The sequence below is a fragment of the Thermobia domestica genome, chromosome 1 (genome assembly GCF_964235325.1).
Source record: "Thermobia domestica chromosome 1, izTheDome1.hap1.1, whole genome shotgun sequence".
NCBI classification, from domain to species: Eukaryota; Metazoa; Arthropoda; class Insecta; order Zygentoma; family Lepismatidae; genus Thermobia; species Thermobia domestica.
The window spans coordinates 395,003,266-395,030,186 of NC_137454.1; the positions used below are offsets into that span (position 1 = coordinate 395,003,266).

The following is a 26,921-nucleotide window of genomic DNA, read 5'->3' on the forward strand; positions in this document are numbered from 1 at the left end:
GCCTTGCATACAAAGTCCATCCATGCTATCACTCAACGGTGGCCATAGATCAATGAAGCAGTCGACGATGAAATATATATTTAACAATCGTGTTCTACTTCCAAAAATTCAAATCCAAAAGAAAATATTCAACTTTTGTAGTCCACCTGCTGCAATTTCAGACTCTCTGCTAACCTTCGTCCATCGGTTCCGTTAAAATTAGATTTCCAGTTTAACGTTGTTTAGTAGTTAAAGTGAATAATTACGATATAGCTGGTGGAATGAAAATGAGGGAGGAAACTACGAACTCTCGCGACTGGGGATTCTCTCATATACAATACAGACGGGCGCTCTACCACAGAGCCTCTCCGAAAGCCGAGTATGGTAGCTATGACCAAGCTTCAGAGGATTGTGTTACATAAATCAATCATTCGCAACACTAATCGTAGTTCTCCAAGCGCTCCGCCCTACGGAGGTACATCTGACTATGCTAAGGCTGACAGTTGCCAGTTCGAATATACGTTCTCTTCCCAAAGCAACATGTGGAACACTTCATGCATCTCATGACGGCGGGAGAAGAAAAATATATCGGCTGTGAATCATATCATTTAACTGAAACGAGGAACATAAGACTGTTGCCGACTCGACTGAGTTTGGTCACCAAATGAAGCGATCTTTATTCTTTAGCCTATGGGCTACTTGCCCACCAAATTTGATGTAGATCTGGCCAATCGTTACCGAGAAATAAAGTACCATACACGTACATACAGCTAGAGTGAAACTAAGTTCCTATATGGTTGTGCTGGAAGCTAATAAAAGGATAGAATTTAAATTATATAGCCCCTATTATATATAATAATAAATAGCGTGTAGCTTAATGTGTTACGTCTGCCTCCGTGACTGCCACTATTTTGAAGGTTTTATTATAATAATATGGGAACTAATTTCCATTAAGTCACGAACTTCAATAAACATTAAAGTCGGAATCCCCGACAGCGCCACGTCGAGATGTGGGACATTTTCTTCGAAATTGAGATGGGTAGTAACTATTTGAATCCCGCTCTAGGTGTAAATATTCGTAGGATTTTACAGGAATGGGCTGGACTACCGGCCTTAGCGGAGAGGAGAGAGTTGTACTATGTCCCAAATGGGAGACTGACACGTGCCACTGCGAGGGCAGGACTGGGATGCTGGTATACTCCACAGGGTGTCTACTAAAATTCCAAAATGAAATTTCATTACTTTTTCATGGCCTTTTCTTTACCAAATCACAAGATTTCCTAACATTTTCAAGAGCAAATTTGGGTGCGAATTAGGCAGAATTTTCATCCATGCGATAGAAACGTACTTTGCTTGTAATTTGGTAGCGTCTAAAGCCAACCACCGACATTTTTGGTGGTGAATTTTGACGTTTTATAGAACAAAATTTTCCAATCTGTACTTACATTTGTAGTTTTTAAAAAAAAAAAAAAAATGTGACCCAAAAGTTAAATTTCGTGACTTTCGTGACCGATAGATGCCCTGCTCCAAATCCCTCCACCTGCCTTGGTTTATCCCATTACCCTTCTCCGGAAGGGCTCTTGTATCAAGCACGTATCTTTTAAACAAGCAATTATTACAAGCCGGTTTTAAAATGTAAGGTGCCGGTGTTATGACTGGTGTTAAGCCCATTCATACTCATGTACTAGACACTTCAACGATGTCTCTGCATCATTTCTCATAGTACCTTCTAGCCTAAAAGTACAATCGCAGGATGAGAAACTCAGACAATAAATTCATCAATTAAGTAACATATTTCGTATGTGTACTCGGATCTAAATAAGGGACTGTCCCAATTATAACCATGTTGAAGGAAACAACGATCTACATAAACGCGCTGGAAACTAAGCTAAAAACCGAAATAAAATTTGGAAAGTGCGTAGTGAGTAGGACAAAAGCGTGTTTTCCTTCCCTGTGAACAGAGATCAAATGGCAAGTGCAGACGGTGTGAAACAAAATGTTCACAGACAGGAACAATCCACTGCTCACATGCAACTGCCCTCAGGAGTGTTCCAGATGAGTAATCACCGGCTCACATACACACACTTTATAACAGCCACAGAGACGGAAGCTACCTACAACTGAAGGAGCTAACATATTTATATCATAGTATACACAAACCCGGATCCTTTAGAATTTTTGCAAAAACCAGGAAAAATACTTCAGACTAAGCACTTTCGCGTGTGGTTCACTGAAGAGGAAAAAAAAAAAAAAAAATCACGTTAACGCAAAAAATCAAATGTTTATCAGTATGTTCCTTTTCGTATTTACGCTAAACAATGATACACTACGTACACCCGTATCGCATGAAAGAGCTAACTTCTAATGCGAGGGGTCCCTGGTTCGGTCCCACACCACATAAGAATGGACACCGTCTTTTACCTCCCACATTAGATTCCAGCCATTCTTTCATAAGTCCATTTCCATTAATTATCCATCTCTAACCTACAGGAAACACCCGTGAGAAGATGAACACATGTAAAGTCCCGTTGTTCGTACGGGCAGCATAAGGATTTATTGAATAGTACATTTATATTCTCATATGTCGCGAAATTATTCACAGAGGCCGAGCGACTGGAAATAGCGCGCTACGTCAGCTCCACTCGCGCTCCAATTCTTTAAATTTCTTGCTACGCAAAATACAAAAAAAAGAAAAAAAAGAAAGAAAGAAAAAAAGAAAAAAATCATTTTATGATACTTGACCGAGATACGTAAACCCACGCGTACTCTTTTCAACCCTCGAGGTCAATTTAAAAAAGAAAAAAAACTATGAATACACGTTTAGTTATTTTAAATTAAATGTTTAAATACGAAATTTCACATCCCCAAATCTAAGAGATAGGCTATACTTTCAAACATCTAGGATTAATATTAACATAGCAAAACCATATCCACGTAGAAATTAAATATCGACTAAATGCAGAGAATTCGTGTTATTCAGTTCAGTACATTAGTGAGTGAGTTAAATCTAAACGAGATTCAAAGATATGGATATGTTAATATAACAACTGCAACCCCTAGCACTGATTCCTCGAATTCCGTTGTCGCAGTATGATTAGTGTACGAGCCTTTCGTGAGCGAACCCGGATTCAAATCCCGGTGGGAACCCATATGGTATGGAAACTACGTTAAGTTGTAGTTTCTTTAAGTCTGGTACAGGCTGGTACCGAACAAGTCGCCAAACTCCAAATGAACCAATCTCTTTTCTTACTTTCTAGGTAAAATACAAAAAACGCTGGTGTGTGTGTTTTTAATTGCTTTCAATGAAAAACTTGAATACACATTTCATGTGTATAACAAGTGATTCAGAGATAACATAATAACCCACCTTCCAACTCGAATTTTCAAAAATCTTTCCTTAACGGTAAGTTATAAATCTTAATAGCTTACGCAAACTGGCCTAGACGTTCACCAGTCAGAACTTTTCTATACCAATCGACCACTTAATTCCTGCAACGCCTTTATAAAAATAAATAACTACGTTCTAAAGCAACCCTTGTTGTCATTCACCACCCTTGAAAGAAAAGAAGTAGATGTGTTCTGCACATCTTAAGGAGAAAACAGTTTGCATAAACGATGAGTTCCCAATCCTTGTCGTACTATAACTTCTTTCGAATGATTTGATTTCAACGTAGTTGAGTATAAATGAGCTGAATTTCATATTTTACAGGGAGACAATAGGTATAACAATTTGTTATATGTAAACAGCCCTCTATTATTCCACCACCCTCTCAGCCTCCCACGACGTTCCATATGAGCCGCTTGTGGTACTGCGCGCGTTAATAAAGTGAAACAATTCCTATAAGAAACTAATTGCAATCCTTAAAATGTTTAAAGCAACAAGAATAAAGTGTTTTTGAGCAGGAAAGCAATGTCACGTTATGAACAGCATTTCAGACATTCACATCCTTCACTGGAAATTGAAAATTTAATTGGAATTTACTCCGGTCTGGAGGAGGAGAGTAGAGTTAAATTTCATACTTTCTGGTTACCCTTAGTTTAAACGTTCTAAGCATTTCCAACTAATATAGTAGCTCTGAAAATAATGGAGAGGAGAGGATTTTGCATGATACGAGAGATAGTTCTAAAGTAAGGTCCGATTGGCAATAGAAACAAAACCAGTAAAGACAGTGCCATACACTTTTAGTTAAATAGTTACTGTGTTTAAGGTTGTGTAAAGGGACAAGTTTTGCCGATAGATGTCACTACAGTCTTCGTATATCTCCCATGTATTTTTACCTTTCACGAAAATTTACAATTTCTCTTGCAAATTTCAACCTAGAGACTTGAAACTTTTAGAGAATGAACTTCATAACCTATCAAAGGGAACAATCCGTGCCGATTTTTTTATTTAGAATTTTCTTTATTGTCGAAATAGCTCATTTGTTAAAGGTTTGGATATCCATTTGAACAATCAAGCCATTTTAACAATGAATAAAATTCGCAAGTTTTTGTATGCGAACGTCGTAGAAATCACCCGCCTGTGACCGAAGCCAATCTTCAACCGTTGCTTTTACTCCGGCTATTAGTTATATTTGTTGTTTCTGTCGAAATGCGCACAGGTGCTGTCTCCCAGCATGCCCTGGACATAAGGAGATACCAGTTGTAGTCGTAGCGTCAGCGTATATGATTCAGTCTGGACAGTTGAAATGTTCCGCCAAATTAAGCATTCCGCCAAGTGTGAAACCAGATCTCGTGGATGGAAGCTACTGGACCGCCCACCATACAGCCCAGACCTTGTGCCGAGCGATTATCATCTCTTCCCCTACCTGAAGGAGTTTCTCGTCCATCAGCGGTTTGACCCCAAAGTGAACATAACGATTGAAGATTGGTTTTGGGCACAGACGGGTGATTACGACGTGGGCATACAAAGCTTGTCGAGTCGAACGCTATCAATGTTTGAACTAACATGGTATGTAGAAAAATAGCTTAATATGGAGAGGAAATAACCAAAAATGTATGACACTATCTTTAACTAGTTTTGTTTCTATTGCCAATCAACCTTAACTAACTAACTAACTAACTAACTAACTCTATGGCCTATGGAACCCGGAGGTTCAGTGCCGCGCTCACAAAAGCTCTCCACTGACTTCTATCCTTAGCTAATTGCATCCAGTTTCTACTTTGTATTCCTATCTCTGCGAGATCCATCTTAATATTGTCCTCCCATCTGCGCCTAGGTCTTCCTAATGGTCGTTTTCCTATGGGTCTACCAGTCAAGACTTTGAAAGCGTTTCTACTTTCTTCCATTCTAGCTACATGACCTGCCCACCTAAGCCTCCTAGACTTGACGACCCTAACAATGTTGGGTAAACCGTATAAACTATGTAGTTCCTCGTTATGAAGCTTCCGCCATTCCCCATTCTCGTTCCTCTTGGGTCCGAATATTCTTCTCAGGATCCTGTTCTCAAATACTTTCAGTCCATGTTCTTCCCTCAGAGTAAGCGACCATGTTTCACAACCATACAGAACAACAGGCATGATTATCGTTTTATATATTTTAAGCTTCAAATTCCTCGACAGAATTCGCGACGACAAGAGATTTTGAACCGAATAGTAACACGAATTCCCTGCTTTTAGTCGACATTTAATTTCTTCGTGAATATGATTTTCGTCTGTTAATATTGATCCTAAATATTTGAAAGTATCCACTTTATCAAAAGTATTATTTAATATTTTAACGCATCCACAATTTGCCGTATTACGGTCCCGACGCACTTCCATGTATTTAGTTTTCTCTGCATTTACTTCTAAACCCATGTCCCTGCAAGCGTTTAATAAGATCTCTGCATTTATTTCTACTGTTCTCCTATCATCCCCTATTAAATTTACATCATCAGCATATGCCATAACCTGGTGAATGCCGTTCAACTCTAGGCCCTGGTTGCTATCTTTGATTTTCCTTATGGCGTATTCCAGCACAAAGTTAAATAATAATGGCGACAACGCATCTCCTTGTTTCAGGCCATTTTCGACGTGGAAGCTCGTGGACAAAAATTTTCCTACCCGGACTTTACTTTGGGATTCACTTAAACATATCTTAATTAATCTAATTAGCTTTCTCGGTATTCCAAGTTCTGTAAGAACGTTGTATAATGTTTCTCTCCTAACCGAGTCGTAAGCCTTTCTAAAATCAATAAATAGTTGATGTACCGGGGTATTGTATTCCCACTTCTTTTCGAGTATTTGGCGAATGGTAAATATTTGGTCGATAGTTGATCGATTTCGTCTAAATCCGCACTGATAATCTCCAATAATTTCATCTGCGTATGGGGTCAATCTTGCTAACAGAATATTTGAAAGGATTTTATAGGATGTTGACAGAAGAGAAATGCCTCGATAATTATTACAGTCAGTTTTGTCGCCTTTCTTGTGAATTGGAACAATGATTGATTCTTTCCACTCTTGTGGCAATTCTTCCTTGTTCCAGATAAGAATGAGTTTGTGTACCTTGTTCCACAATTTTTCGCCTCCAGCTAAAATTAACTCAGCCGGAATTTCATCTACACCCGGAGATTTGTGTTTCTTCAATTTCTTTATAGCGGCTTCCACTTCTATTCGATTGGGTTCTGGAAGATACGGTTCTGCGGTGTGTATCTCCTTTTCTCCACACACATTAGTTTTTGGCTGCGTGTTCAGCAAATCGTCAAAGAAATCTTTCCATCTATTTAAGAGGCTATCCGTATTGGTGAGAACTGTTCCGTCAGATTTCTTTAATATATAAGCACGAGGTTGATAGCCTAAAGCCCTCGTGTATATTAGATATTGTATTTTCTCTTATAAACGAAAGTATAATTAACAAATCTAACAAGCGCTTAGGAACCTAAACGCTTTATAAGGAAACAAGCTAAAACGGCCGTTCTTTGCACGGGGCGAATAGGTTTATGGAAAATAGCTGAACCCCTTTCCTTTCCCCATTACGATATACATTTTAATGTAACTGCGGAAGTCATGACATCTGCAGATACTTTCGAAAACTAAATTCTCCTGGTCGCACCTGAACTAATGAGGCAACAGCGTGTGTTTTTCAGAATTACAATAAACAAACTCTACGGTTTGAAATCTTTTCATGTGACACGTGTTTCGTTGGTACTCTAAGGGTTACTGTTTTGCTTGAATTTGACATTTTATATAGGATTTCAAAACTACTAAACGAGATATTTACAAATATTTTTAAACGATTTCTGAAATAAGCATAAATACGCTGCATATGCGGATGGGATATTTAACATCCACGTCAACCCTTATTAAGAAGTCAGAAGAAAATACCAGACTGGTTCAGATGTACAATAAAACAGAAGTGAAATACTTCCAATCACTAGGCAAAATAGACTAATCAGTGACGCGATACGAACTGTTCTAAAGATGGAGTGAAAGTTTCGGACATGCACGCTGCATCATCATACTTGCATCAATAAGATCAATTAGGAAAAAAAATTGCAGTTTAGCGCCACGTTCAGCACTGAGTGTGAATTTTATATGAAACATGGATTTACTCCTTAACGTGAGATGAGCTCCCAGCGGGATTCGAACACAGCTCTCCTGCGCCAAAAACGCATAACCCAACGATATAGGCAAAAGGGAGTTGTATGAATGAAAGATGAGTTCGTTCACGCAGCGGCATTTTTAGATATCTTCTATAATTGAATAGATAAACAGAACGTTAATACTAATTTCTACTACAAAAATTAAATCTTTTTCATGAAAATTTGATTAATTCTTGGGAAAGTTAGCTGTCACTCACTGTCTGCTAATCCTGTACGTATTTAATAAAGATTATGTGCACTTACCGACTTCGGCATTTTGAAGGCTGTTGTGTCCTCACTCAAGAGAAAAAACTACCTGAAAAACGAAAGAAAATGATTATTTTTATACAAGGTAACCAATCAATGAAACAAACAATTACAAGGAGTAGTCAAAAGTTTAGCACTGTCTTTTCTGCTCAAATTGTATAAATTATTTTCTTCTGTTTAGATACAATGGAGAAGTAGACAGCAGCACTCGAAAACGCTCGGTCTGTGAACCCTTGTACATGATCGGCGATCACTCCGTCACATGTATTCGACGCAAACTGCATCCTGTGTATAGGGATAAGACATTGTACCGCAGCAATATACAGCGATGGATACGAAGGTTCGACAGTGGTGATTTTAGTCTGCCGGACCAATCACAGTCCGGTAGACTATCAACTGCAGTGAACGACGTTAACGTGGCCCACATTGATCAACTCATCAAGAAAGACACATGACAGCTTGTGAAGCGACTCTTATTTGTTGGTATTGTTCTCAGTCTTCAGGTTACAGAAAATTTCGTCCACACCTGTTCACAAGAGAATAGAAACCAAATTATTCTCCCAATCTCAGAGAGCTGAAAATCCGACGTATGAAATGGGAAGTGGTCCCTCAACCCACTTACAGTCCGGATCTCGCCCCGTCCGATTTTTTTGATCGAAAGCCCAAAGCCTCACTTTCGTGGTAGGTAGTTTGCCACAGACAACTTATTGCGTGTGTGTGAAACAATGGTGTAATAGTAAGCGTCCAGGCATTTACCAAAGTGCAATTACAGCATAGAAAAACGTTGGGCCAAATGTGTCACAGCGGATGGAGGATACATTGCGTTCCCAAGTCCCAGTGCTACTAATAAAAAAGTAAGGCTCATCGTGTAAAACTTTTTGAATGTTCCTTTGTAGAAGACTTTACTGAGCCAATTCACAAAATTGGGATAAAGACAGAAATCAGCATTTAAACTAAATCTGACTTCAGAATATATATATATATATATATATATATATATATATATATATGAACACTTAATGAAGGATATATTCAAAGTCATTTGATATAGAAATTTTATTTGCCGTTGAGTTTGATTCTGAATTTCTGAAATTCTTTCCTACGTAAAAATTAAGTAGACTGGTCAAAAGAAATCTTTAACTTCCAATGATTACGTCCTCTCAGCTCAAGGAGACAATCACGAGGAAACCCACGGGAACTATACTCTACGGTACATCACACTGAATGACTTCGAATAGGGGATTTCATGATAGCCCGTCACGCATAAGGGACGACAGGGGAAAGTGGGAAGGAAGAGAGTGGTCTGAGGCATTACATTAGGTTACACCCCGGCATTTAGCTGGTGTAAATGAAAAAAAGCACTGAAACCTCACTGAGAATGGCTGACCTGAAAAAATTTTCAAACATTTTCGACCGTGCGTTCCCAGCAGGAACTGAACCTGGGACCGCTCGCATAAAAGGTGAGCGTAATAGCGACTACGCTGTGTGAGACCACATGGCCTGAAACACAACCAGGAGCTCCTCGCACCAATGGTGAGAAATAAACCACTGACCCACCTTCAACTTCTGTATGAATATAGAACTCTTCTAGGATTTCAACTCACGATTGATAAATTTTAAAATTAGTCAATTCGTAAAATTGGTATATACTCTGTTTTTCCGGTTTTTTTGGGAATTCCATATATACATTCATATTATATATATATATATATATATATATATATTACACCGGGGGGGGGGGGGTTAAAGTAACTATGCAGTATCATGATGTGGTGTGCAAAGAGATGAGTGATATGATTGTCAATTAGTAATACAACATTTAGCATTGTTTAACATATTTGAACCATATTTGACGAGGCATTTGTATTTGTTCACAGGTCCGGTTTGATTGAAGACCAACGTCGTATGTGACATCATTGTGATCCAGGCCATCATGCTGACGATTAAACAGTGTTTCTTGTGGAGCATGTGTTCCGCAATGGAGACAAGTTTACCTCAGCAGTAGAATCTGCATTTGAAAAAAAAAAAAAAATTAAGATGCCTAACCGCAATGTTGTACGCAACCTCATCACCAAGTTTCGAAAGACCGGAAGCGTTCATAATGCTCCAAAATCAGGAAGGCCATCCACAGCCACATCCGAAGAAGGTAGCGGAGGTGCAAGACGTGATGCTGCAGTCCAAAGAAATCGGTTAGATGACTAGCTCAGCAGGCCCACGTGTCCGTGGGTTCCGCTCACAAGATACTCCGGAAGTCACTGTCAATGTATCCGTACAAAATTTCGGTCGTGCATGAACTGAGAGACATCAATCGCCTGGCGCGTGTAAACTTTTGCAACTGGTTCCTGTCCTTCCTGCAGGACAATAGTGAGGGGATGCTTGACAAAACGTTTTTCATGGACTAGGCATGGTTTCACCTCTCCGGTTACGTGAATAGCCAGAACAGTCGTGTGTGGAGTACGGAGAATCCAAATGAATTTCATGTGTCCCCACTGCATGATCAAAAGGTTGGTGTTTGATGCGCCGTGACTCGTAAACGCATCATTGGGCCAATCTTCTTTCAGGACACCATAAATGCAGAACGGTACTGCACCTGCATTCTGGAGCCCTTCCTAGGTGAACTGAATGAGGACGAAACTGACAATGCCTGGTTCCAACAGGATGGGGCGACCGCAATACCGCCTACAAAGAGGAGCTTTTTACAGGACATCTTCGGTGACCGCATCATCTTTCGAGGACTCTGGCTTCCGCGTTCACCCGAATTGACTCCACCGGATTACTTTCTACGGGGTACGTTGAAGGGAAGGGTCTATGAACGCAATCCGCACAGCATACAAGAACTCCAAGCTGCACTGACACGTCACATTTGGAGCATCACTCCCGATGTTCTGCACGTCTTCAAGAACATGCAGAAACGTGTGCAAGTGTATCTTCAAGTGCAAGAGAATCACTTCCAGCATCTCTTAAAACTTCCATGACATTAAAGTTTAGCTGCGAGTTAATTTCTGTTATTTAAAGTGGTTTATGGATAAAATACGGCGGCAAATTATGAACTGCATAGTTACTTACTGAACACCTTACATACATACGTACATACGTACATACATATATATATATATATATATATATATATATATATATATATATATATATATATATATATATATATATATATATATACACTATTCCACGTTAAATTTACATACATAATACGGAAGAAGTTTTGGCCGTGGTCGTACACGTAATATAGAATTAATCATGTGAATTGACCGATGATGGCTTCAGGAGTCCTAGAGTTGACCACTGCAGTAAGACATCCTATCCTTTCACTTCGCTATAATTGATTTTATTCTCAAACTTGACAAAGTTTGATGAAGAGAAATTTCATCATTTGCGCTGACAGTGCATTGTTCCGAAAGTGACATTTTCAGTTACAAACGTATGTATGACTGCTAGAGAAAGGAAACATTGGCAGGTATAATTCCTAATTATCTCTATGCTACACGTTCCATTATTCTTGATATTTATTCTTTAAAGTTCTCTGTCTCGGAAGCTGACCAAAATTACAATCGTCTGTTCTTATAATATGTCAACACTAAACAGAACCATTGCAATATTTCTCTGAAACCCATGGCAAAGAAATACGCAACTACTGGCGGCGTAGGCACGCTTGACCTACAGATTCAACTAACTATTCGAACCACTATATGAAAAAAATTGTGCGTATCCCCTGAATGATTTTTATTATACGACGACTGATCAGAAAGTAAGGTTACGAAGGCTGCAGTGAAATGTGTATATAGTATTTCATACAACCAATACAGCAAACAGTCAGTCTCCATATCGGTTGAGGCACTTGTCACATCGTAGAATGAGTTTAAAGATTTTCTTCTGATGAAAATCCTATCCTTGCGTGATCAGCCAAATGGGACACTTTCCGGTGTTGCAGAATATCGTGCATAATGTGAAGAACGCTTCCGAACGACATTCCCAATTCTGTCATCAGATGCCTTTAATGTAATTCTCCTGTTGTCCTGAATCATACCCCTCCACGTTAGCTGTGTTCAAATCTATTGATGCTGTGCTGGGTCGGCTACTGCACCCTTCGTCCCTGACATTTTCTACACCAGCTGCAAACTTTCGTCACTATTCTGCGACATCCAGGCGAAACATTACAGTCTCTCCGTAAACCTCTACCAGCTGCCGGTGAATTTCAGCCGCGGTCACAAGTTTCGTATACAGAAATTGAATAATTGAGCGGACTTCTTCGCGAGACCAGTTTTCAAAACGAGTTGCCATTTGAGTTTACGTAGAACTAGCGCCGTAGGTGGAGGTGGCTGAAACTTTGCACAGTTGCCAACCACTGTTAACACCGTTACAACGGAATCTGTACTCCTATACGTTGAACATTGAAATTTCATATGAAGGAGCGGGGCTATAATTGATTTAGACCCACGTACGAAACATTTTATCAAATCTTATTAAGGTTGGTTTAAAGGGACAAGTTTTTTCGATAGATGGCAGTACAATCTTCGTATCTCTTCCATGTAATTTTTACCTTTCACGGAAATTCACGATTTCCCTGAAAAATTTCAACGTATAGGCTTCAAATTTTTAGAAAAGTAACTTCATAATCTATCGAAGGCAATAATCCGTGCCGATTTTTTTTAGAATTTTCTTCATTGTTGAAATGTCTTGATTGTTGAAATGGATATCCAAACCTTTAACAATGAAACTGTTTCAACAATTCTAAATAAAAAAATCGGCACGGATTGCTCCCTTTAATAGGTTATGAAGTTCCTTCTCTAAAAATTTGAAGTCTCTACGTTGAAATTTGTAAAAGAAATTGTAAATTTTCGTGAAAGGTAAAAATTACATGGAACAGATACGAAGACTAGTGACATCTATCAGCAAAACTTGTCCCTTTACACTAACCTTAAATGTAACGTCCTTTGCTGTGATGAACTTATGTTAGCTGCATCACCCTTCCTATATAAGCCCGCAAATGATCCATAACAGCCCAGTGGTAAAACAAAAAACAGATAGCAGCTTCGTCAGTAGTCGAAACAGAACTAGTTAAAAAATCTAGATCGTCAAATGCACTTTTTATTCCATGAAAAATGCCGTATCTTCAGTGGTGTGCATTGTAAATGCTTTCGACTGAAAGTGTTCTATAGAAACATTCTTATAGAACCCTACAAAGCTTCAAAATACAGTCTTTAAGGTCTTTATGTATAAACAGATGTTGCAAACATATTGTAATTATTTCAATAAATAATGGTTTAAACATGATGGACGTGCCAGAAAGTATGGCAGCAGGAAAAAGAGGGAGTTGGTGAAAGATATTACGATTAAAACAAAAAATCGTAAGTGAAGACGAAGCTATTAACTAAAGACGGTGGGGGATGAAAGGTTCTCGTTTGCGGCAAGTGACCTGCCAATAATGACAGCATAATAACATGAGAAGACACAGTCTAATGGTTAGACCGTTGGATTTATGTCCGCTTGTCCCGAATTCGATTCCTGGCCGGTGCTTCCCCAATTTTTGGCGTCCACCCAGCGTCGTGAGGCAAACCGGGAAGTCACGAAAAGACGTGACGGATATTAGGTCTACTAAGCTACCGGTTAGCGATAGGGCGCGCTGGCCACGCGTCGTCGATACACTGGACGTAATTCCACCAATTGCTAACAGATGGTGTGGAGCGGTTCAGGCGCACAAATCTGGCCATTACGCCAGGTAGCTTAAATTAATTTTATAATGGTGACAAACTCCTGAGTGAAGATTGTTCCACATAAATCAAACATATTTCACAATGATTATGTGTCGCATGAACTCCATCTATACGTTGCTCCGCCTATTTATCAGTAAATCTACGTTTTTCTCTGATATTTCTAAAGTCACTCATGTATAAAGACATACCCCAGTCTAATACTGTATTAATGAAGTATCATGTAAAACAATTTGGAATTTGTGTAATTTTAATAACCATGTGAAAAAGAAGTTATTTAATCGTAACTTAAATAACGATTCTAGTAACAATTTTAGGACAGAAAATGACCTCATGAGGTTTAATAATATGTTTCGTCTCAATCCACGATAGCACTGATCGTTGGAATTTCATTGCGAAGACCAAAGATATGTATCATTTCCCTCCACGAAGTTCCTTTGTACAGTGTTAATTACGGAAGAAAGTTAGCCCATACTGAAATCCTTTTTCCCTCTAAGTTAATTACCTTACGTTACTATTTAACAAATTGAAGGAATCTCAATTTATCATGTACACTCATGTCCAAAATTGTCGCATGTCTATAAGTATGTTGTTGTAGGAATATAATTTTATAACGAATTCTCCCAGTATTTCTTACAATGTTAGTATGTGTATAGTCGGCAAAGACATGCATGTGGAAGATTTTATGTCAAAAGTGCAGTAAATAAGAACAACAAAACGAATATAAAGCTTTCTTGTCCATTTAGCAACATTTTGTTTTACTTATTCTAATTTTCGTATTTATAATTCTTTTCCTGTGAAATTTACCACAAATATACATTTCTCGATTATACACATAGTATCAATATTAAAAGTACCCTGCAAAATCATTATCAAATTATATTCTTACAAGAAGACAGTTATAGATATGCGACAATCATTTTGGACATGAGTATACAATACATTTGGCACATACTTAACCACTTCATTGTTGGCTTTTAAAATGTGGCAACAATATTTGCTTAGGTTTTCAACTACTGCTCGAGGGGTCTGCTCAATGTTGTTTAATAAATGAGCTGATGTAGTCGAATGTCTTTCAGTGTCTCATACGCGTTTGAGTGGAAAATATCAATGATTTAAAAGATGATCAAGAATTCAATGTAGTTGGTAACCATGCGTAAATGTATAACACTAATATGCATAAGAAAAGGTTACAGCACTACTGTAGCAGAAAAAAAAAATCTCGTAATATATAAAGGTAAGTGAGTTCCCTCCGGCCAACAACTATGAACATATGATATACGAGTGCATTAGTGGTTTACATATGACTGACTATATATGATTTCCAACCACACGAAAACAAACATCCGAGGTATGATGTTAAACGGCCGATCTTAGTAAAACCCTGTCTTATGTTGCTGATCTCAATTACCTCAGACTATAAAACGGACATTTCATTCGTACCAACACAATACAGACACGGGGCAGGACTAGTGGGAGGTTCTCGATGCAGAGGAAGAACCCTGGACATGGTCACTAGTCGTACAATAATCCCTGTAACGAAAACAATTCATGTACCGTACACGGAAGAAAAGGGTGTGTTCTACTAACTAGTATGCTCTTGAATTAGACTAGAGAAACCAGTTAGTGTTCGATACAGCATATAAGTCTACTACACAAATTAACACATTCTGTCGGTTTCTCCTTTCTACACATGCCAAAAATCGACAACAATGAAACTCGAAGATCTGATTAGGTAATAATTATGCAGCCTATAAAAACTCTAATTTGAACCGAGAATATATGAAGTGCGTCCGTTTATTTCTTGTTTCTGCCAGCTGTATAGGACTTCCAACACCTACCATTCAGACAGTCTCAAACCTTGGAGAGAAAAAAAAAGCATTTGACAACCACTCTATCGGCATGCGTCAACTAAGACCTTCTTTTCCACAGCACTGCAGAAGATGAGCCCCGTGGGCACTGAACAATATATTCGGATGAGCACCCCACGAACACAACATCCACATTTGATGACCGTTCCGCGACTTGCTTAATTCACCTGCTTCTTAGTGGATTTCATTTTCACCACATATTTACGCGCAGACTGGAAATACTCCAGCATAGAAATGGAAACGCTCCGAATAAACCGCAGTACGAAACAACTGTGTAAGGAACTTATTTATGTAAATGACAGCACTGTAAGTGCAGTAATTAGACAGTAGTAAAGAAAGCCATGCCATGTGATATATATATACGCCACTGCACACACCACCTCTTTATGCATTCTCTAAGTCATTCTACGCATCAGAAATAATGCCCGCCGCTGTTCCTCTCGTATACCTTATTAGCTAAGGTATTCCAAGAGTTACGAACAAAATCCCGCATACATTCAAAATTTATCACCCTATATTCGGTCGAGCAGTTGAACATCCAATTTTCACATCATGGAACGGAAAGCCAAAATTATGCTTACATAAATATCTCATCTTACTATCGCTCACTTTCATTACAATAACAAAATTCTGCAAGAAGCAATAGCAAGTGTTCCCCCAGCAGATTTCTCCAGTACAAACAATGTAGCGACCAATAAAATAGTACTGATAATAAAAGTGAATACATAGAAACAATCTTGTTCCATAAAAAAATTGACCATTGACTTCTCTTTCAAAGCCATGAGCAGTAAACATTCTGGCTTGAAGTACGTCTTGATTGATAAAAGAGACTGCAAAAGTGAGTCCCCAGAATATTTTGAACATTATCATACAAACCAACATTTTTTTCTGCGAAATTATCCCAACAATCCAATTGCAGTACGGTATTGAAAATCAACCAAAATAAAATTTTACAAGCTTCCACATCAATTTACACAGGAATCAATAACAACTGGGAAAGAATGTGGAACAAAGTCGGCCAGAGGCAATATTTACAGGTACTATCCGGGCATCCATTTAACAGAACTGAAAAAACTTGAAAAAAACGACCGATCACCGAATTTGAAACTGGGAACTAGTAACTGACTCAACAAAAACCACTACTCTACTCTCACTAACCTAAAACAGCTTGAAGCAAGAAGTTGTGAATTTGCAAAATTATAGTATTTTCCCCACGCAACTACCATATGAAACTAATCGCTAAAAGAACGCAGTTACAATGCTGTTCTCTTGACACCCACAAAAAAAAAAAAAAAAAAAAAAAAGAAAGAAAGAAAGTAAAAGTAAAAGACAAGTTAACGAACAACCATACGCACAAATAATCATTACTATCTCAAAGACAGGACTTCCTGACCTTTCTTGATGTAAGTAGAACTACTAGAGAAACAGATCGCTGGTTGTTGTATGAATTCTCTGAATACTGTTTTCTCACCTGCATTTGACGCCACTGAAACTTCACACACAAAACAAAAAGGAGTTAAATTCAAAGTGTTTTACGACCATCCATCAATCCTCACTTCTTGAAACTGATTTTTAGATCGCGAAATATATATATGAACGCAATAGTTTTCCCCACAAGCTCTGAGCTTTATGGAAAACATCAACGTATTCTGTATTTTATATTCCAATTAGACGGACTTTAGTTTCTTATGAAACATCCTCAAATTTCAAAAAAATTATACTTCGTCTCAATTCGCTTTGTGAGATTGGACATTTTGAAAGAGGAAACAAAACACAAAAGGTTCTTGGGCTTTCAACGAGGGAAAAAATTGTTGGAAAGAAAACGTAATGAGAAAGTGTCGGAAACAAGTGGAATGGGAAGGATAAAAATATTTTCATGATGGAATAAAAAGGTACAGTGTAAGGCCAACTATAACTGGATAATTCCTACGTTGAAGTGAGAACTAGCTATGGACAGTGCTGTATAAAACCTTTCAAGTTACAGAATACTTATTACGGTGACATTTAATCTCAAAACAGTTACTAAAGGACTTATCTTTTTCCATCAGGCTTTTTGATTAGATACATTTCAGATAAACCTACGAGTTCCAAAACATTAGAACAAAAAAACACTAAGATCCAATAAGCACTATCTTGCCCAACGCGGAAGGAAATGGTTTCAAACACATTCTACCTTGATAAAGTCACACTTTTTAAAAAATTCGATCAAATTATTAAAGAAAGAAAAAATACTACGAATTACGGAACTAAAAAAAAAAAAAAAAACTCACACCGGAAACTGTTCGAATAAATCGAAACATTAATGATAAACTACCAAGCACGTCCGTAGGAAAATACAGCGTGCATAAACCAAGAAAGAACGTTTAAATGACATGGGTAACCCATGAATATTTATTAACATGGCACTGAGAAGCTGTTTCTTCACCGATGGAACTATATGCCTCTAAGAACAAGTTAACTGCATCTATGTATCATCATGCTCATAAGTATTATCATTGACAGGCAACTGGCTGCAACTGAGAAGCTTATATGCTCCACGTCTTCACCAAATCTCTTCGTCTTCATGTACGAGTTTTCTGTTCTGATACAGTCCAACTGTGACCTCCCTCACCTGCCACAATACCTTCAGTATATTAACCTCAGCTAATGTACAAACCAGTATCTCTTTCCTATTTAACACTCTCTCATTCATTTTCCAGCCGATTAAGCTAATTCTTTCCATTCTTCTCCACACCCAAATTTCGAGCGCTTATTTTTTTTTTTTTTTTAAATCACTTTTTCGTACTGTCCATGTTTCTGTGCTATACGGTACAATACTGCGTACGAAGTATTTGTGAACTCCCCCTCGTAAATGTTTCTTTCGCTACTCCTTCCTTGCTTTTATTTCACGTTCAACTTCATATGTAGACAAGAAATTTAGAACCGTATCGAATTGGATTGGGGAAGAGGATCAAACAGGTTGCTCTACTTACTCGAATTGCCAAGTAACTTTCAAAGAAATGTTTAATCTTTATAATAATGACAGACTTAACTCCATTCTAACAATCTAATTTCACTCAATTCTGCTGATCTATTCTCTCTGAATTTTGTATGTATGTTTAAAGATCGTTACGCATAAATCATTGTCTAAAAATTACGTTAACGCTAATATACTCCACGGGCTGACAAACTAAACTGACGGAAGGACAACCACAAGAATTTCATTTGGTTACTTTTAGACTAAAAGGAAGGGATTGTCCTATTGAATAAATGCATTCAATAGTACTACATATATCAGACGGACACAGACATGGAAAAATGAATTACTTATCAAAAAATACTAAAATCCTCATCACTAAATGTGAAAGGGGAAGCTTAAATAAAGCACATCGGAAAAGTTCTGCTGAAAGCCTGATGTAGTACATTGATCAGGAAGAAATTTGTGCGGGGGAGAGAAATAAGTCTTGCTCTTCATTAACGAGAATGTAATTTTATTTCCGAAAAGCGAAAGAGGTCCTAAGCTTTTGCAATATGTTGCAAGAAGAACGATGTTTTCCAAACATTTACATGTTTGTTCACTTCCTTTCGTTGTAAACACTACATCCTAGAAAATAGAAACTAAATATCTAATTCAACGTTCAACGTATATGCATTTTAATCTAAGGGAGACTTCTTTTGATTAATGAAACTCAGAATACGGGAGAATCCCGAAATACAAAAACCATGGACACAGTATTGTTCACTACAAACTCATGGCCTGAGGTCGAATCAAGGACCCCTGGCAACAGATATAAGAGGTGAGCCACCGTGCCCCTCATTAAAGCAACGGTATCATACCTGTAAAATGCAAGTGTAGTGTACACTAACGTAAGTTTATTTTGCATTATAATTTCTTAAAGTAGTTTAATTTTCAAACAGTTCAAAGAACAAGATAGAAAAATGATTTTCACGAACAAATCACAACATATATATAAATATCATAATGTCTATAGCGTATTCCTCCCTCGCAGCAGAACAGTTCATTAAATTAGCAAGACAGTGTACAATCCGCGGCAAAAAAAAAAAAAAAAAAAAACTGCAACATGAGCATATGAGTTTGTGAAATGACGAAATCTTTTGTTCCAAAATAAGTGTGCACGGGAGGAGGCCGTGATTCGTTCCACTTAGACGTTATGTTCATTCCCTGTGGTGTTAGGCGTAGTTTCACAATAAACTTACATCCTCATGTTGCAGGTTTTTTTGCCGCGGATTGTACAAGCCAAGTAAAATACACGTGACGTATAATTCTTGGTTTCGAAAAAGGTTTGAGAAATTCCTTTGGGTCTCATCCTAACCAAACGGAATATTCCAACATACACCTCCCCACGGGAAAAAAAGCAGACAACGTCTTAGGTAGCTACTGTAGGTTGGGGCCAACTGATTCTCAGGATAAGGAATCCACCTCTACCAGGTGCCAACGGCCTCCTCAGGGGGTGGATGAGCGGATGAAGGTCAGGACATCTTATCCTTAGGAGGGGAAACTGTCCGAAAAGGTGGATGAACCACAAGATGGTCAACGTTATGGAGATGTAGAATGAAAATGGGAATACTATCACATTTTTTCCAGGAGGGAAGAAAGAGGTTCCCTCCTGACGGTTCTTCCTGTGATAAAACAGTCCTCCATTTGAATCTCCGTGTGGAAACTACTCCGGGAAGATCAGAAAATAATAACTATCTCATTCCTGCAAGTCCCAAGACTAATTAGTTTTTTTTTTTTTTTTTCTGGAAATGTTTCTTCCACTTTTGTCGACCTTCAGCTTCCTCTTTTAACTCCCAATACCTTCTTCTATCTTTCAAATCATCGATCAGCTGTGCTCCTGTTTCTCCTATTCCTCGCTTCCCTTCCATCTTTCATCCTATGACGGTGTGAAGAGGACAATTTCTTCGCAAGATGTGACCAATCCAATTGGCCTTTCTACGAAGGATAGTGGCTAGAAATGTCCTCCTTTCTTCTATTCGTTTTAAAACATCGTTTGTTGCTCTCTGTCCATTTTATCTTCATCTTCCTCCAACACCACATTTCGAAGTTCTCCAAATATTTCCTCTCTAACTTCCGTAATGTCCAAGTCTCTGAACCATGCAGCCCAGCTGAATAATACTGGAATGTTTTGCGTAATATATTCCTTATGCAGCACACACACAACACGAATGTCAGAGATTTTAAAACCTTTCGTACGTAACGAATGGCCACGTTATTCACTCCATGTTCACTACACACAGCTTGAATACTTCATCAATTACTCTCAATGTTGCCTCATCGATGTAACATTTCTCGTAAGAACCCAAAAAATGACACCGCCGACCACAGTAGATAAAGCCTTATAATGCAAAAGATTCATGAGCTCATCCCAAAGTATGACTTGGCCAAGCTGCAATGAACTTAGTAAACACACCGTACGGTACTAAAAGCCGTATTCCAATTGGTCAATTCGTCTAGAAGCTGACCAAGACTATAGTCAGGGCTTGAAAAATCCACTCGCCTGCTCGCCAGTGGCGAGTACGTTTGTACATGCGGCGAATAAAGCCAGGGCAAGTAAAGTACATTTGGCGAGTATAAACACTGTGACTGCAAAATGGGTAGTAGATATCTTGGCTGGCTAGTACCCTCGCAATAAAGATTTTTCAAGCCCTGACTAGTATGCACAGCAAGTTTTGAGCAGTACTAAACAATGAAAAGTTTTTCAGTTTAACGTCCCACGATTATGGGTGAATTGCAAATGAGTATGAAATTAAACTTTTGTGCTCTCCCAGCGGGAATCGAACCCCGGCCACTGTACAATGACGACTGGAAGAATCATGGGCATATGGTGGCTAACACGCTCATGGCCAAAGGAGATTGCAGCTTCAAATCCAGTTCAGAGCATGGATCTCCTTTCACTATTGATTATCTGCTTTGGAACCGCGGGACGTAAAGAACAAGAATAAATGACATTTTCTTTTCTAAGCATTTTTATTCTCAACACCTGAATACGCGTCGGTCACTCACTTCTTTTAGCAAGTGAAATAAGTACAAATACATATCACTGCTATAATAGAAAAGTGGAACAACTCAAATATGGCTTATTGAGATATGACGTTGAAAATTGTACTAAAGGCTAGAAATGTTCTGAGGGAAAACCTAGAAAGTTACACATCCGTCTGGACCAATTCAGAAGAGTGCAAATATTGAAATTGTTTGCCTGGAAGTTTAAGTTGCCTACCAATCAAATTAGATTGTGAAGTGTGAACGTCCTTAGATCATACACAAAAATGGCCCAGTTTCGAATCCTACGGACTCAAAATATCAGAACGATCTACTGCTCAAAGAAGAATACTTGTTAATATTATTATAGACTACCCGACTTGCTATAAATATACCCTATTATGCTTCACTTTTAAAACAGAAGAAAACTATCGTAGCAACCGTATGTGGACATCAGTGCTTAGAAGAAGTCTACTAAACATCAAATTGACTTGTAAAACGAAGAATGCCCACCTACCATTGACTTAACAAGGAAGCTATCATGCTTTGTGATAATTTTCGGTAATCCTTCCATTTCCTTCGCCAGTCACGATGAACTGAGACAAAACTAGCCGAAATTCCTACTTGTCAAAAATAAATGCCATAAAAAAACTATCTTCACCGTATCTTGTGATTGGTGGAGAGCAGATTTCCTGACATTCTTTTATACAAAATTATATTTATAAAAAATTTTATACGAGTTTATTATTATTACTTGTTCCAGTTAACTTACATAAGGACATAAATATCCTCAATCAAATGTTTGTGGTGAACACAGTACCTCACAGGCACGATGGCTCACTGGTGACCTGATTCGAGAGTACTTGGTATATCACCCGGCTCATGAACATGTGTCCGTGGTCTTTCAGTGTCCTTTCACATTTCCATTTCCCCAATTATTTCATAACTATTCAGTTTCATTAAATATGAGTCTCATTGAGTTTAAAGGGCATAAAAATCAAAATCTGAGCTTAACGCCCAATGTCTATGTCCTTCAGGATAAGGTAAACTATGATTAAACGATCGAAGAATTTGTGGAATGAGAAAGTGGGAGGAAACGGGAGTGTCCCCGAGAAAACTCACGGATACGATGTTGCCCACCACAAACTTACTTGGCCCGGGATCGAACCACGGACCAAGGTAATCCGCTCAACCACTAAGCCACTGTGACCCCCTTTAAAGTGCATAAGCATGGAACGAGAAACTATAAATTTCATTCAAATCATCATCCTAATCCAACCAAAGCACCAAAATGGAACAATTAAAGAGTTACATTGGAAGAATATCATCCAGTGAATCAGTTTAAACAGGAAAAGATAACCGTAAATAAAAGCTAACCTAATCAAAATGAAATGACACTGTTCTTTAGTTTTGAATATCTCGTATTTTGTCTTGCTTTCACGCTACATTACATCAAGTTACTTAATAATCACTTATTTAAAAATAGATCGAAAAACAAATTCTTATTTTATATTTCCTGGGCACGTAATGCAGCAGTAAGGCTGCACCTAAAAGTTATAGCTTTCCCAACCTTTTCTATGGTATCATTGACGAATTGTAACTTTCCTGTCACCAAGTGAACACTACAATTACATTCGAATTTAGTTTCAGATGTCCTGAGGACAACATATAGTTCATGAAGCGGAAAATTATATCTTATCCATTGGTTTACGGTGCTGGTTTAAATACACCACATTTTGGAAGACTTATAAAGAATTACAAATTCTTCACGGCGGACACCGGCGGTTTATTTCTGCACAGTGTAGAGAAGTTGTAGTTTATGTTTACAAATGAAGCGCTACTAGTATCAAACAATGACAATGCTCACTGTCACTGTCGCGCCCGCTCCTTCCGGACGCACTCTGAACAAGCTCACCAGTTTCGCCCTGCCCTGACTCGCTCAGACAGCAATCGTGCTTGTAGTAGCCACCTAACATATGTTGATTTGTGTTTTTTGCACTGTAATTTTTATGCAATACATTCGCACGCGGTATTTATAGGCAAATAGTAATTCTTCGACAATTACTTCCGATGGCCACCTTGAATTTCATCTATGGCAAGTGAGATATTTTCATGTCGCCAAGTGCGAACCATTTAAGAAACAGGAAGAAGGAAATTAGTGAAAGGACAATTTCTGAACAATTATATCAAGTGGTATGCCAAAAGTACCTGCAAAAGTGTACCTGCACGTGGTTTACGTGTAACATTATTTCGCTGCAACATTCATTATTTATATATTATATCTTGATACTCCACAGAAAAATTAATCCGCCATTTCACCGACCTTCACAGACAAAGGAACTTCCAGCTTTAAGCAAGATTGACTAACAATAAATTCCGTTCGTAAGTATTCACTAACAGCAGCAAAGCAAAAAGCAAAACACGCGATTTACAGAAAAATAATTTAATGAATTAACAATACACATTACTCGACAGTCGGATGCCGAATTCCCAACGGTTATAGTTAAGGAGCCGTACTTCCCATTTAGGGAAGGACGAGAAACGCCATACTTTCAGGAATTATTCATTGACTATCTAGGATGTTAAAAAGTAGGTAATAGACTGAGTTCGTGCCCTTGTACTTAGGGTGTTTAGGTAGTGCAACAGTAAGATGTATCCTCGTGCACGGGAGATGAGAAGTAGCTGTTCTTAACTATTACCTTCCCAACTTACGTTACACCTTTCATTTCACGCCCATGAACTTGAGTATTCATTACCGATGAAAGTTGCAATACATTATCCCAAGTTACGACATCTCTGTGAACCAACAAAAGTACCCTAAACATGTAATATCTGGAAACTTCGAAGATAACTCAAACAAAAGCTTTCGTATCATAAATCCAGCTCAATTACAATAAAACTACACGACAAAAATGAAATCTTCAGTTTAACGTCCCACGTTTATGCCCTTTAGACTAAGGGAGATGATGATTAAGGCAAGGGAACCAAGGAGTGGTGGAATGAGATTGTGGGAGGAAACGATTCCCGAGAAAACCTGCGGACATGTCAACCACAAGTTTAGTTGGTCGGGGATCGAACCACGGTCTCAATGCACCAAAGATAAGCGCTACCACTACACCACTGTATCCGCTTTAAAATAGTATAGCAGAGTAGATTTGGGATAACTAAGGGAGGATAGGGGGGTTTATTTTACTGTTAGGAAACTTTGGATCGGCAAGGTTCTAGAACACATGTCCCCCTTCCCATTTAGCTGTAATAAAGAACGAATACAAGGTGGCCTGCGCGGCTCTTACCCGCCTCCACTCGTTGACGCTCGCTCGGCAATACTATTTGAATTAAATATTAAACTCTGGTACAGAAAGGAACTAACCTACGTACTAACCTATATGGGGGGGGGACCTGTGTTCTAGAACCTTTCCATTTGGATCCATTATGTTAAAATTAATGTGTGTAGTTCCTAGTGTAAGGATATCAACTGGACCAACAGTTGTAAAGTTCACCCAAATTAACTTGCTAACAATTTTATATGAAAATAGACACGTTACTAAATTCCATAACAGAGTAAATGTTCACATAAAAACGACAGGAACTTCAAATATAACGTTGTCTTATACAGCTGTCATACATTCTCCTTCTGACAACTTAGAATTTGAGCAGTTAAGCTCTACTGAACGGGAAAACACTATCCACTAACAAAGAAAATGAAACCGCTAATAACTCAGCAGAACCAAATCCTTTACTGAACAATCCAAGTTACGTGACTTTATTATTAAGATTAAAATGAACGATTAAGAACTTACAGTATGTATGGGATCAACTTATAGAATAAGTTCAAAAAAGTTGCTTCGAATTTATGTGGTGCTTGACCCTACTGCTGCAGTACACGCCAAGGAATTATAGATTTTAAATACTGACCCTAAATAAGCACCTACGTAATGAATGTATCGTGAACAGAAGGAAAAAAAAAAAAAAACACTTTTCAAGTATTGTAGAGTACGATAACTTACTGTAATGCCACATGAATCAATCTGTCATTGTTGGCCGAACCTACGATGATGTATTGAGAAACTATAAAGCAAAATGTCACTCTTTAAACTTGAAACTATTTTCTGTGGCCATTACAAAATTACGAATTCATCATGTGATTAGATATTCTTTCTCGGAAGTCGTGAAAGTCATACAACTCATTTATTCATGGAATATGGCATTTTTCAACCTACATATTTCCCTGTGGCCTATTTTTCAAATAAATACAATTTTCCTCACGATTCTCTTAATTTATAGTAAGTTCAAATGTTGCCACTTTAACAGGATTTGGTGACAGAGTTCGCAATGACAGACAGAACACACGGCAGTGCTAATTACAAAGGCAAAGCCCACAGCAAAAGAGATCCACCTCCAACTTTGACCTTGAACATGGCATGACTGGGAAGTACCTATAGATTGATATCATAAAACTAAAAAATCAATCACATGATTAGAAGCTAAACGAAAATAACGACTGATTCGTTACCTTAAAGCGGTTACGTACAGATTTTTAAGGCAAAAACCAAATGATTCGACACCATCGATGACGAATCAAACAAGTGAGCATCGAGTTGTGTTCACAGGTGGTGCACTTTTCAGTATCCACTGTTAACTTACACAAGGAATGGATTTGTTTGGAAACAGTTGTTCTTCTTATTTTTACTGTCGAACAATATTTTCCACACACACTAAGTATCACAACATTATGCTCTTAGACAACCGACATTTTTTAATAAGTAGATCAAGCATCGAAACTGGCGCCCTGATTTCGCCGGTATTTCACACATAAAATATAACAGCAATTTTCTAACAAATCACACTGCACAATAACCAAAATCCATGGCTTAATCACTCCGTTACTTTAAAGGGCAATAATAATCGCTTAGATGTGTAATTAAGTGAAAACAAATTACACTTTACTTACCGCTACTACACAACAACCCTTCCGTGCTATGACACCTCACTACCAATATGGCTGAAGTTGAAGGGTGGGGCATTCAACCATGCGCTAATCACAGTGCGCATGATCCATGGAGCGCGCCATTTTTGCAACTTTACATGTAAATTTAAAAAGCAAACAGTAGTTGAATAGCCACGCAAGTAGTAGCCTATACTTAGCAACCTTCGATGCACGATGCTATTTAAAATTCGATATAGCAGGTGCTGATCTATTTCATGTGCGATTAAATCAGCATTAATAGCTCATCTGATAAAAGCACAATAATGGGATTTGATAAAAGACAACAATCCATAACGTATGGTAACTTGTCAAACTTCCAGCTGATAGCAGTAACCTTTCTCAAGGGCCTTTCTTTCGTGATTCTTGAGTAGACATTCCTCAAGCGAATGTTGTGGTAGTACTTTCTAAACACTGACTAAGGCCAACAACGCAAATCTGTCCTCAATATTGGAAGGGGGGGTTAGACGTTCCCATTTTTTTAAGCGATGTTCAAAATATTTATGAAGTTGTAAAACAATGCGGTGGAGGATCAGGGGAGCCAACATT

At 38.2% G+C, this 26,921-nt stretch overlaps 1 protein-coding gene across 2 annotated transcripts in view; it reads right to left on the reverse strand.

Annotated features, from left to right (window-relative positions):
* The window catches only part of Moe (moesin), a 136,961-nt gene extending 110,516 nt beyond the window's left edge, over positions 1-26,445 (reverse strand). The window contains exons 1-2 of one of the 2 annotated variants that reach the window (XM_081732667.1): positions 26,340-26,445; positions 7,809-7,860 (exon numbers count right to left, since the gene is read on the reverse strand). In XM_081732667.1, coding sequence (XP_081588793.1) covers positions 7,809-7,820 — 12 coding nt within the window. In that variant the 5' untranslated portion in view covers positions 7,821-7,860; positions 26,340-26,445. Of the gene's footprint in view, positions 1-7,808; positions 7,861-25,901; positions 25,924-26,339 lie in introns of those variants that run through there. The other variant, XM_081732670.1, reaches the window with a different exon arrangement.
* Positions 26,446-26,921: the final 476 nt, after the last annotated feature.